At 47.5% G+C, this 13,302-nt stretch overlaps 1 protein-coding gene across 1 annotated transcript; it reads left to right on the top strand.

Moving 5' to 3' along the window:
• The first annotated feature begins 668 nt into the window (after positions 1 to 668).
• Positions 669 to 4,223, top strand: LOC109158519. Its single transcript, XM_019306433.1, has 2 exons — positions 669 to 1,454; positions 4,215 to 4,223. Exons 1-2 carry the CDS (start codon positions 669 to 671, stop codon positions 4,221 to 4,223), a joined length of 795 nt encoding a protein of 264 aa, XP_019161978.1.
• The last annotated feature ends 9,079 nt before the right edge of the window (positions 4,224 to 13,302 follow it).

The raw sequence follows: 13,302 nt of genomic DNA, 5'->3' as shown, positions 1-13,302 counted from the left end.
AGCTCACCAACCACCGTAGCAGTGGTGCATCGCCACCACCCCCTGTCGCCCCCGCTCCGGCTCGCGCGCTCATCTAGGAGGGGGTGACGGTCTTCGAACAAGCCTCCACGGCGCTGGCGCGCGTCGCGGCGGGCCTTCGGACAGAGGAACACGCCAACCTAGGCGCCACTCGAGGGGCGCCGGCGTCACCTCCACCTCCCCCCACCCGGGGGCGCAGCGGTCCAAGCACCCGGCCACCCCAAGCACCTATCACCCAGGGGGAGGTCAACTCGCCTCGACCATCGGAGAGGCGGGGAGGAGGGGACTCCCGCCGAGGCTGCCAGCGCGACGGCGATGGAAGGGCACCAACCCAAATCAGGCCCGCCCTGGAGAGGTTGGGCGATCACGTGTCGGCCCGGGACAGGCTGGGTCCGAGGCCAGCAAACGGGCCACCGGCGGAGGAATTATGCTCCCACCGGCCACTGCGACAAGAATCGGCCACTCGGAGGTCGCCGAGCCATGGGCCACGCGCCCAGTCGCGACACGAGGCAGCTTCGCGTGGGTCCGCAGGGCAGGTCCCCCGACCCCACCGGCGACGTGAGCAGGCCTCCCGGGTCGAACGATCGGGTGAAACGAATGATAGAGCTCCGAGCTCCCATCGGGTAGAGGTCGAGCAGCTACGGAGGAGGATGGACGAGCTCCAGAAGAAGATCGATGAGAGGGACGGATCTCCAGAGCCCCAGGATATGTTGTCCTCCCCGTTCGCAAACGCCATCATGGAGGAGCCCTTACCTCGAGATTTTTGCTTTCCCACCATTAAAGCGTACTCGGGGACCACGGACCCGCGGGCACACATGACCAAGTACAGGGCCGCCATGATGATCACCGTGGCAACAGACGCCATCCTATGTAGGGGGTTCTTCGCCACCCTGGACGGGCAAGCGCATGATTGGTTCGGATCCCTCCCGGCGGGGTCCATCTCCACCTTTGCGGACCTCACCCGGCATATCCTATCCCATTTCGCCACCAGCATACCACGGAAGAAGCAAATTGCCGACTTGTGTGATTTGAAGCAGGGGACCTCGGAGTCACTGGCCGAGTACCTCAGCAAGTGGAAGAAAGAGGCCATGGGGGTCGCCGACTTTGATGGGAAGTCGGCCATGGTGATTTTCCGAAACAACTTGAGGTCAGGCGCTTTTCACCAGGACCTCATCAGGTACCCCCCCAGGACCTATACCGACCTAATGGACAAGGCAGCAAGGTACGCTGACGTCGAGGCTGCCGAGAAGAGGAAGAAGGAACAGGAGGAAGGAAGAGGTCGAAAAGACAAGGCGCCCCAGGAGGAGCGCAAGGCGCCGCGGCCACACCGACGTGAGTACGCTGAGGGGCCCAGGCTGAACCCCACACGCTATCTCACCCCGCTGACACAACCTGTGGGTACCATCTTGGCGCACGCGGAGGACCAGGGAATCGTGGTATTCCCGAAGGAGGAGTGCATGAAGATATCGGCGAGGGGGGACCCCAACAAGTACTGCAGGTTCCACCGGCAGAAGGGGCACGATACAGACGAATGCATCCTCTTAAAGAGACAAATCGAGGAGCTCATCCAAATGGGTTACCTCGGCCAATTCATTAAGAGGCCCGGCTAGGCGCAAAGCCAGGCGCAGGGCCAGAAGCAAGGCAATGTATGGAGGAAGGGGGGTGGCCAGGCGCCATCCACCTCGGCTCCTCGTAAGAGGGACCACCACGACAACAGCTCCGAGGAGGAGGAGAAGACAACAGAGGACTCCCAGCCCCCGAGGAAATGTACTATCTACGTCATCTTCGGGGGGCCTAAGGGAGGGGACTCGCCAGCCGAGCGGAAGAGGTGGGCGAGAAGCTTGTACGTGGGGGAGGTCACACGAACACCCCACGAGAAGAAATCAAAGAGGGAGCCCATCACGTTCACCGACGCCGACCTACCTGACGGGCCCCTCCCCAACCGGGACGCCTTGGTGGTCAAGCTGGACATCAACAACGTGGTGGTGCACCGGGTGCTCGTGGACACGGGTAGCTCGGTCAACGTCATGTACTACAACACATTCACCCTGCTGGGACTCTCAAGAGGGCAGCTGGAGCAGGTACGAACCCCCCTATCCGGGTTCACGGGGGACTCAATCGAGACAGAGGGGTCGATCACTTTGAAGGCGGAGATAGGCACCCCACCTCACACCAGGAGGTGGGAGGTCGAGTTCGTAGTCGTCAAAATCAACTGCGCCCACAACATCATTCTCAGCCGACCCGCCCTAGAGGACCTCAGGTGCGTGATTTCCATGGAGCACCTGTGCGTTCCCGACACCGACCGGGGTCGGGGTCGCCCGAGGGGACCAAAAGGTGAGCCGCAGTTGCTACTTGAAGGCGTGCCGCCAAATTGGTCAAAAGGACCGCCAGGTCCACACCAGGACGGCCACGTAAGAGGAGGATCTTGGCATTGCTATTCTAGGAGGAGGACCATTCCCCTCCCCCAATAATGTCTTGGTGAACAACAATAAGCGGAATAAAGTTTCATGTCACGAAACACGTTGTGAGTAGGACCCTTGTTAGGAAGTTGGTTCTCAAAAAAAAAAATAATAAAATAAAATAAAATAAAAATCATGAAACAAAGGGGGAACGGGTGCTCACTCATGACTTCCCCCCGCGGACCCTAAGGGGGCACGAGGTCCGACCTCGCGTACCAACCCCGACGGAGGACGTACCCTAAGGGGGCACGAGGGCCGACCTCGCGTACCAACTCCGACGGAAGAGCCCGGTGGCACAGTCCGAAAGGACTTGGCCCGAGCGGCTAACGCGCACCCTAAGGGGGCACGAGGTCTAACCTCGCGTACCAACCCCGACGGAGGAGCCGGTGGCTTGGTCCGACAGGACTGGGCCCAAGCGGTTAGGCGCACCCTAAGGGGGCACGAGGTCCAACCTCGCGTACCAACCCCGACGGAAGAGCCCGGTGGCGTAGTCCGGAAGGACTTAGCTCGAGCGGCTGAAGTACCCTAAGGGGACACGAGGCCGGACCTCGCGTACCAACCCCGACGGAGGAGCCCGAGTGCCTAGGATTGAACAAGCCAGCACGGAGCGGCTATCGCACCCTAAGGGGACACGAGGCCGGACCTCGCGTACCAACCCCGACGGAGGAGCCCGAGTGCTTAGGCTCGAAAAAAAAAAAAAAAAAAAAAAAAACAGGGGCGGTTTGGAGGACCTCGGCCATAGGCCGAGGTCGAGGTCAGCCCGACCTCGGCGTGGCAGGTCGGCACACGAGGTCGGCCGACCCCGGGGTCGGCACGGCCTCGGCGGGCGAGGTCGGTGCGACCTCGGCATCGGAGGTCGGCGCGACCTCGGCGCCGGAGGATGGCGCGACCCCGGCAGAGGGAGACGACCGTCGCCGAGGCCGACCCCGGCGTGGCTTGAGCCCGGGAGGTCGGCTGGGGGGCCACGAAGGCGCGGCCTGCAGGCCACCCCCATGGTAGCGTCACGGCGACGCCACTACGCCGACGCCGTGACGGAGTGACATGGCAGAGATCCGGCGGTGCGTATGCGTCCTACCAGATGAAGGAGTCATGTTCCGGATGGAGTTCTCATCATTATCACAAGAAGTGCACTTTGACGTCACCTATAAGGCTGGGACGCGGACGTCTCGGGGTCAACATTTTGGGGGGTCGGCCGGAGCATCTACTCTCCTTCACTGACGATTACTCGCAGCTCGGAGAGTGGGGGACTGATGACGGATATATTGGGAATCGACCCGAGGGCGCGAAGCAAGAACGGGTCCCGGGGCGGCGCCACGTACCACGAGATGTCCCGGGGCCTCGCCACGCCCCGCACGGGCCACGTTGGAGGCCGGGCCGGCCTCTCCAGGAGGCCGGGCCTGCCTCTCCAATAGGCCGGGCCTGCCTCTCCAGGAGGCCGGGCCGACCTCCACATGGGCCCGGCCTGGGCCCATGATGAGCTCGACCTGGCCCCCGCGGTCAACTCTAGATTCAACTAACCCCCCGTTTTAGGGGGAGGCGGTTGGGGGCTTGGCTTGTATAAAATCCCCCCTCCTTGTTCTAACAAGGGACACGCTATCTACGATCTACATTTCCTACATACTTTGTCCTAAAATACTATTGTAATAGCCAATTCTACGGCATTTAATACAATCTACGGTCTCACGGCCTTTACTATATCATTCGTGTCATTTATTTATTATTCGTATTCTTATTCAGGTTAGTTAAGTCGGACCCCCGGTTTAATTAATTCCATCATATATATATATATATATATATATATATATATATATATATATATATATATATATATATATATATATATATATATATATCCCTTTGTCGTTTGTTTATCTGTCAGTTTTAGATAATTTTTCCTATTTATATTATTTTAACTTCTATAATTCTTAATTTTCGATTCTTCGCTTTCGCATTATTTCGCTATATTCCTAACAGAAAGCTTGCCAGAGATAGACGTATGCAGAGTAACCTGTGAGCAATTTGTGGCCTAGGAGTGGATATGAGACTGAGAGAAGCAAATCTGAGACGAAGATATGCAGATTCGAGACTAAGAGGAGCTTGAGATCGGGGGATGAGATCAGAGAAATAAGGGCAAAATTAAACTTTGTAAATAACAAAATGAAACGCTATTCTAAAAGTTGCTCCTAATAGCGTGTCAAATTTGACGATTAGCTAAGTGAAATAGCTATTAGCCACACGTTTTCTTTAGCGGTTTGACTTAACCAAACATGCCTTTTGTGTTTGTGTGTGTTGGTTCGTTGGTATAGAGTTGCCAGGTTTTTGTTTTCCCGGTGTATTGATTGTCGTTGGTTCTGGTGATTTTTTTAGTGTTTGGGTGTCATCAGTTCGGGATAAATTCTGGTGAGTGTAGGTTCCCATTTTTCTTTTATTGTTGTTACTGTGTTTATCTGTCATTTTTTTGGTAATTATTTTCTGGGTTGTGTGTCGTCACCATGTCATTTTTGTGGTGTTTATTTGTGCTATGCTGAATTGTGCATCGTTGTATAATGCATTGTGCATCTATGCCGTGTTTGTATGTTCATTGGCTCGTCTACACGTTTGAGTGCTTATCAGTTGTGGTTTGGTTGCGCATTTTTTTTAGGACTTTGGGTGGTTAGGGGATAGGTTTATGCATGGTGTGAGGTTTTTGTGTGCAACGATATATGGCAGTGCGTTAGGAGGTTATGGCAGTGTGTTCTTGATGAGGGTTTTTGAATTTATTTTCATCCAGTTTACTCTTTATTTGGTTTTGTGTGTGTGTAGGTCAGTCCTATCTCTCTAAGGTTGTGTTATGGATGTTTCTATAGGCGGGACAAAGTATTGGTTGCCGACGTGTGACGAGGGTATGTTACGTACAGAAATTTAGTATGCAATGGAAGAAACCTTTCGAGCAGGCTTCTGGCTCCTAACCGTATTTGAGTCACGACAAACTCCAATTTCACACTTCGAGCGTGTTAGGGCTCCAAGAAGAATAACTACAAAACTAGAATAACTATATATTTCTCTGGGTGGTTCCCCGTATTCATATACAATAGACCTATTTATACAAATTACTAACACCTATAATAATTAAGTTACTAAAATTATTCTAACTATACAAGGTAAATGATATATTCTAATATAAATAATTTCCTTATACTAATATTTAGTCAATTATCTTCTAAGTACATATGATTCATTCCTTTTAGACCTCCACTAATTAAACCACCAATTATTTCTTTCATTTGATGTGTATCACTCTCTACCCCTTCAAAAAACACCTTGTCCTCAAGGTGTAGAGAGCGGTCCATGCAACTTTTGATGCCGGCTAGTTGGCAAAACAAATGATTAAAATGGTTCTCGAGCTTGATCGTGACACATAAATGGCCTCCCCTTTTGACCTGCACCGTCTAAAGATATATATATTGCTCCCCATTGGTGAGTTCCAAATCTAAGGTAGTACTCACAAGTGTTGTCTCAAGATAGTCCTCAAGAGACTCTAAGTTGTTGAAATCTTGAATGTTTCTTTCGTCGTGAGTGGTTGGGAGAGGAACTGTTGTTATTGATGATTCCTGGGACCATGGGCCACTTAGTACTTCATGTTTAATAACATATATCATGTATTATGTTCATAATATTTGTTCTATATATTCATAAACATAAGACTTAATGTACATGAACCGTAAACTAAATGTGCATCATATGTATTTCATCCACTCTGTAGTAGGTTCATAATATTTCTTATTTATGTTCATAAAAACAAGTTTAATCTATATAAACATTACACTACATACATGCCATGTTTAATAGCATTCACTGTGTATTATGTTCATAATATTTGTTCTATATAATTATAAACCTTAAATACATAAACACTAAATTGCAAGCACATTATATCTATTTTTATTTACTCTATGTTTATAATGTTCATTCCATATGTTTATAAAAACAAAGTTTAATGTGCATGAAATTACATTACATGTGCATTATGTTTAATAACACTTATCATGTACTATGTTCATAGTATTTGATCTGTATGGTAATAAACATAAACCTTAATGCACATAAGCACTAAACTGCTGGTACATCATATTTATTTTCATTCACTCTGTAAATATTCATAATATTGCTTCTATATGTTTACAAAAACAAAGTTTGATGTACATAAATATTACACAAAGTAATTACTTTATATACTTATAGATTTATATTTTTTTAAAAAAAATTAAAAATATATCATTATAGGTGTCATTTAAAAAATCTCAATTAGAGCTTTTTAATTATATAATTTTTATACATTAATTTTTTTTGTACAAAAAGAAAAAAGAAAACTAAATTTAAGTTGAGAAAAAATAATGATACTGATGAGGAATATATCCTGACTTACCCGTACCGTCTGTTGGGTCGGTGTCGGTTTCCGGTCGCCGAGAGGAATCATACCCGACCCAAAACTACTCGGCCCGACCATACTGTGAAGTACTGACCGAGGCTTGGTTAGTAGTCCTATTATCTAGATCCTGGATCCTTCCCGGTCATATTGGGTCAGGGTGATTTGGAAAACCCGACCTCCATCACTTAGAAGGTTAGGTGGCAATTCCTCTAAGCTAGCGAAACGGAGGTAGAAAGTAATAGCGTCAGGAATCTTTGGACATGTGGGGGAATCAGTAAGGCTTCTGATCTGCCCCTCTGCATGAGCCACACGTGCCCAACATGCCGAGCATCCGGCATGTGTTCTCCTCAGCTCTCCTATAAATACAGCATTAAATGCTGAGGGGATGGACTTTTGGACAACTCTATAAAACCTTAATCAGCTCGGGACCCTCTGACCTTACGTCACCCCCGAGTTCATTAGCTTAAACCAACAAGAAGATTAGGAAATGACCTAAACCCGGCCTAACCTCAATACTTGTACGTATCCGTGGGAATCGCCGCATTTACCACATCAGATACCCACACAAATTTACTGGTTACGTTGTTGCTCAAATATGAAGAAATAAAATTACACACTTACTATTAATAATAACTTTTGGTGTACTAATAAAAAATTAACCTTTATAATTTTTATTTTTGACTTTTTAAGTAATCGTAATGAGTTAGAGAGTATAAAAATAAGTAAAGTTTATTGAAATTTGTAGCATTTTTGGTTTATTGCAGTGAATTAAAATAGTGTCTGATATTTATTCTGCGTAAACATACAAGAGTATTTATAACTAGTCTAAGCACCACAATAGGTGGAGCAGAACAAGATAAGCTGAGGACTCTAACAACTCTAAACAACTTTAACCAATAAATATTTAATTCAAAATATGTGCACCAATACTCCCCCTCAAGCAGGCGGGGGGCAGGAAACCACGCCTAGCTTGCACCGTAAGTCACCAAAACGAGCAGCGGAAAGTGGCTTGGTGAATATGTCAGCAAGCTGGTCGTGTGTCGAGACGAAGTTAACCATGAGCGCACCCTTGGACACCTTGTCCCGAACAAAATGATAATCGACTTCTACGTGCTTCGTCCGTGCATGGAACACCGGATTTGAGCACAAGTAGGTGGCGCCGAGGTTATCATACCATAGGACGGGAACTGTTTTCGGTAACAACCCAAGCTCACTTAATAGAGATTGAATCCACGTGACCTCGGCCGCAACGTCAGCTAGGGCTTTGTATTCAGCTTCGGTTGAGGAGTGAGCCACTGTTCGCTACTTCCTAGAGACCCAAGACAGTAAATTGGGACCCAAGAACACAGCATACCCCCCAGTTGATCGCCTGTCAATGGAGCAGCCAGCCCAGTCCGAGTCGGAGAAGGCATGCAGAACTGGTGTAGCCGAGGGGGCAAGACGAAGACCAAGGTCCAGAGTACCCTGGATGTAACGCAGGACTCGCTTGAGCGCGACCCAATTTTCTTGGGTCGGTGCATGCATGAATTGACAAAGCCTGTTAACAGCATAAGCCAAATCTGGACGAGTAATCAACAAATACATAAGCGAACCCACAAGTTGTCGATATGGTGTCGAATCATCAAGTGCAGCTGAAGGCGAGGACGTGTGTTGAGCAGCCACAGCAATGGGTGTGGCCAGGGGTTTACACGACTCCATACCCGCCTTTCGTAGAAGCTCAATCATGTAGCGCTTTTGAGATAGCACTAGACTGCCGGCCTTATCAATAGCTTCAATCCCCAGAAAGAACCTTGGTTTGCCAAGGTCACGAATGCGAAACACATCTGAAAGTTTCGCTAGCACATCCTGTATCATATTTGGATCATTCCCCATTAGGAGAATATCGTCCACATACACCAGCAAATAAGCACGAGTATTTCCTGAACCATAAATAAACAAAGAGACGTCCGTTTTGGACGGGGAAAAACCAATCTGAAGTAGGTAGTCATGGAGTCTTGTGAACCAGGCCCGTGGGGCCTGTTTTAAGCCGTACAACGACCGTTGCAGCTTACACACATGATCCGGGTAGTTTGGATTCACGAACCCGGGCGGTTGCTTCATGTATATGTCTTCAGTCACATAGCCATTTAAAAAGGCGTTGTGGACGTCAAGTTGACACATAGTCCACTGATTGGAAACAGCATAAGACAACAAGATTCTGACGGTTGTCGGCTTCACTACCGGACTGTATGTTTCCACGTAGTCCTTTCCGGGTATTTGATTGAACCCTTTAGCTACCAAGGGGGCTTTATAACGCTCGATGGTGCCATTAGAGTTCCTTTTGATGCGAAAAACCCATTTACTTCCTATTACATTCATACCGGAGTGATACGGAACTAAATTCCAAGTGTGATTGTTAAGTAAAGCATTAAATTCCACGGACATGGCATCACGCCATTGTGGTAATCGAACTGCTTGAGAATGGCATGACGGCTCGTCATCATCAATGGACGCAACCAAGGCCGTCGGCTGCCGTCTCTGTGCATCAGTTGTTGTCCGCAAGCACATAACATGCGTGCGGATGAGAGGGCGCTGCTGGCGTTGTCGTCGACGGCGAGTTGTCGTCGTGGAAGAGGTGGATGGCTGGAAAGAAGAAATGGCCGCACCTGCTGTCGAAGATGATGTAGGGACAAGCCGGCCTGTTTGATGAGCATCGGAAGCAGGGACCGCCGTTGCAGATGAGACTGGTGGTGGTGCATGACGTTGTAGGGGAGCACACGCCCACGGTTGCAGCGTATCATCTGCTGTGGAGGGAAGCGGCACCGGCTTAGCAAATGGGAGCACCGTCTCATTGAAGCGAACATGGCGGGCAATGTATAACCGGCCAGAGGACCGATCCAGACACCTGTATCCAGAAAAAGAGTCCGGGTATCCAAGAAAGGCACACGGCACAGTGCGGTAGTCCATCTTGTGAGTGTTATAAGGCCGGAGATTAGGAAAACACTCGCAGCCAAACACTCGTAACATCGTATAATTAGGATGTTGATCATAAACCTTATAGTACGGACTTGAGCCCCCAAAAACATTAGAAGGCATGCGGTTTATTAAAAACACTGCTGACTCAAAGGCATAAGACCAGTATTTCTGGGGAACACGACCATGAGCTAACATAGCTAGTCCTGTTTCCACCACATGCCGGTTGCGGCGTTCCACACGCCCATTTTGTTCGTGGGTATGTGGACATGACTTTCTATGATTTATACCTGCAGCGGCAAGAGCCGTACTTAACTTGAGATACTCACCCCCCATGTCTGATTGGACACATTTAATCGAGGTGGAGAACTGTTTTTCCACCAAGGCACGAAACCTAGCAAATATTGAGTACAAATCTGATTTAAGATGCATAGGATATATCCACATAAATCTAGAAAAATCGTCTACGAAGAGCATGAAGTATTTGTGCCCATCTACAGACGGAATCGGTGCTGGACCCCATATATCTGAAAAAATTAACTCTAGAGACTTGGTACTCGATTTTTCCAGTCGTGACAACGGGAAGCGCGCAGACTTGCCCATCTGACACGTAGTACACAATTTATTTAAAGATTGAAAAGACCCTACAACTGGACAGGAAGATAGAATTTGTTTTAACACACGGGAGTGTGGATGCCCAAGGCGTTCATGCCAAATCTCTGGAGACGCTTTGGCTGACACAAAAGCTGCCGGTTTGGAGAGATTCAACGAGTACGTCCCTTGTGTGCTAGGACCCCTAAGAAGTGTTTGCTGGGTGGAACGGTCCTTCACAACAAAATAATCGGGGTGAAATTCAAAAAATACGTTATTATCTTGAGTAAATTTTTGAACAGAAAGAAGTGACGCACGCAATTTAGGAACATGCAGCACTTGATTTAGTAACAGTGACCGAGACTGAGATTTAAACGAAACAGAACCAGTGTTTTTAATGAGCAAACCTGACCCATCTCCGACATGGAGCGACTCACCACCAGCATACGGTTCGACTCCGACTAGGCCATCAGCGTTGGGGGTTGCATGAGCGTTAGCTCCCGTATCCGGCAGCCAAACATTGGAAAAGGGAGCAGTGCCGATATCATTCTGCTGAGGCTGGTAGACCACATGCGCCTGAGGTGGCGGATGTGCAGGACGTGGACCGCCAAAATCCTCGAACCGCCGGTAGCAAGTGAGAGCAGTGTGACCAGGTATGTCACATATCTGACAGCGTACGCCACCACGCCCCCGTTGTCCTCTACCACGCTGGCCACGGTGGTTGCGTCCACGCCCTCTTCCGCCTTCGGACTGGCCTCTGGAAGTCGACGGTTGATGTGCTACCATCGTGACAACCAGAGATGGAGCATGCTGCAGTGTGTCTTCAGGAAATAGATAGCTGTGAGTGTTGAGAAGATCCGTCACCGCTGGAATGGTAAGCGGAGCAGACTTAGTGGTTAGGGACGCCACCAGTGACCGGTATTCCGGTCTAAGTCCCCTGAAGATGTGCAGATTCTGCTCATCCAGACCAAGAGGACGGCCGGCTTGCGCAAGTTGTTCTATCAGAACCTGTGCCCGCCCCAAATATTGAGAAGGTGTGGAGTCACCTTGTTGAAGCCCCTGCAACTGAGTTAGTAAACTCAACGTACGAGAACGGGAAGTAGAGCCCAGAGCCGTCTCTACCGCAACCCAGACACCTCTGGACGTGGAGTGTCAGATCGCCAGGTAAAGAACTTCCTCCGAGAACGAGGAGAACAGCATGCTCAAGATCGATTGATCTTGCTGGACCCAGGCGGCATGAAGAGGATTCACTGTTGGAGTCGCCGTCGAGGTGGTGGCGGCAACGAACTCCGGCGGGCAGGCGTTGGTACCATCGACAAACCCAAAAAGATTCTGGCCTCGCAGGAACGGCACTAGCTGCGCTCTCCAGAACAAGTAGTTCGTGGCTGTCAGCTTTAGGGATACGTAGTGGTGAGCCTGGTGAAGGGCATTGGGCGGTCGCTGATCGGCGACCGTAACTACGTCCGGCGAGGGGGTGGTCGTGGCTACTGCCTCGGTGGTGGCATCGGTGGGGTTGGCCATAGGATCGAGAGTAAGGCTGATACCAAGTGAATTAAAATAGTGTCTGATATTTATTCTGCGTAAACATACAAGAGTATTTATAACTAGTCTAAGCACCACAATAGGTGGAGCAGAACAAGATAAGCTGAGGACTCTAACAACTCTAAACAACTTTAACCAATAAATATTTAATTCAAAATATGTGCACCAATAATTGCCTTCCAAAGTGACGCTTGGACAACTTTCAGCTCGTGCCCCATCATTAGCAAAGAGGCTTACCTCCAAGATATAGCCCGTGTTACAAGTGCTCGCAGCGTTAGGGAGACTCAACCAGTAGCTTGAGTCGCCCCCGGGTCTACCCGTCCTTTCGATAAAAAAAAATAATAATAATATTGGTATTTGGTAATATTAAATTGAACTGAAACGCCAATTATTATGCTGGTAAGGAAAATAAAACTGGAACTCATACTCATTCAATTCATAAATCATAATGATTGCACCAAATGAAATTATTATGCATAAAGCATTTTTTTAAAAAAAAATTATAAATATTTTTGGAAATAAATTTGCCACGAACTTAATTCTCTATCACCAACCGATTTTATTTTCTAAAAAAAGATAGATCTAAATTCTTCAGATCAACCGACAAATTAAAAGCAGCACTCACAAAAAGGAAAATATTTATTTTTATAGAACAAAATTTTAAAGAGATGCTATGTTTCCGTTTTAAATTTTTTTCTTAAGATTTACATTTTAACGTGACGCTTTTAATTGACTCTTTAAAAAATATTTACTAATCAATTTAAAAATTTTAAAAAAAAATTATCACACCAGGAGGTGTAAATTCAAAAAAGAAAAGAAAAATAGTGATTTTGCGTGACGATAGAAATTTATCACCACTATTAGAAGTGTACACGTGGTAACTCCGCTAAAGTAAAATAGCATTTTTAATTCTAATTAAAGAGGTGTTATATTATTATGTATAACTTTTTTTTAGTACTATTAACTTTGTTACAATGTCGTATCTGTCCGTATATACTTTCTCATCTTACTAAAGCAAAAAAAGTCAATGCTCCCATTGGAGTTCAAATATGTGACCTCTTAATCGAAAGAGCCACAATTATATCGCTTGACCAAATGTATTTGACATACATTTTTAGGATACATTTCTTCGCTTTTTCAATTTTTTTTAATTTTTTTTTTGTGGGTATGACCATTGTTTCTTCTGCCACTCAACTGGAGTTATACACTAAAATTAATTAATCCTATTTTTTCCGACACCTCAAGAATGACAAAACACTCTCTTATGAATTATAAAATAACTGCACCCGAAATTTCTTGTTAAATTAAAAGAAAAATACGGTGTCTCATTAC

The sequence above is a fragment of the Ipomoea nil genome, unplaced genomic scaffold, assembly GCF_001879475.1.
Source record: "Ipomoea nil cultivar Tokyo-kokei standard unplaced genomic scaffold, Asagao_1.1 scaffold2821, whole genome shotgun sequence".
In the NCBI taxonomy this organism is placed as follows: domain Eukaryota; kingdom Viridiplantae; phylum Streptophyta; class Magnoliopsida; order Solanales; family Convolvulaceae; genus Ipomoea; species Ipomoea nil.
This window is presented reverse-complemented; position numbering and strand designations above follow the sequence as displayed.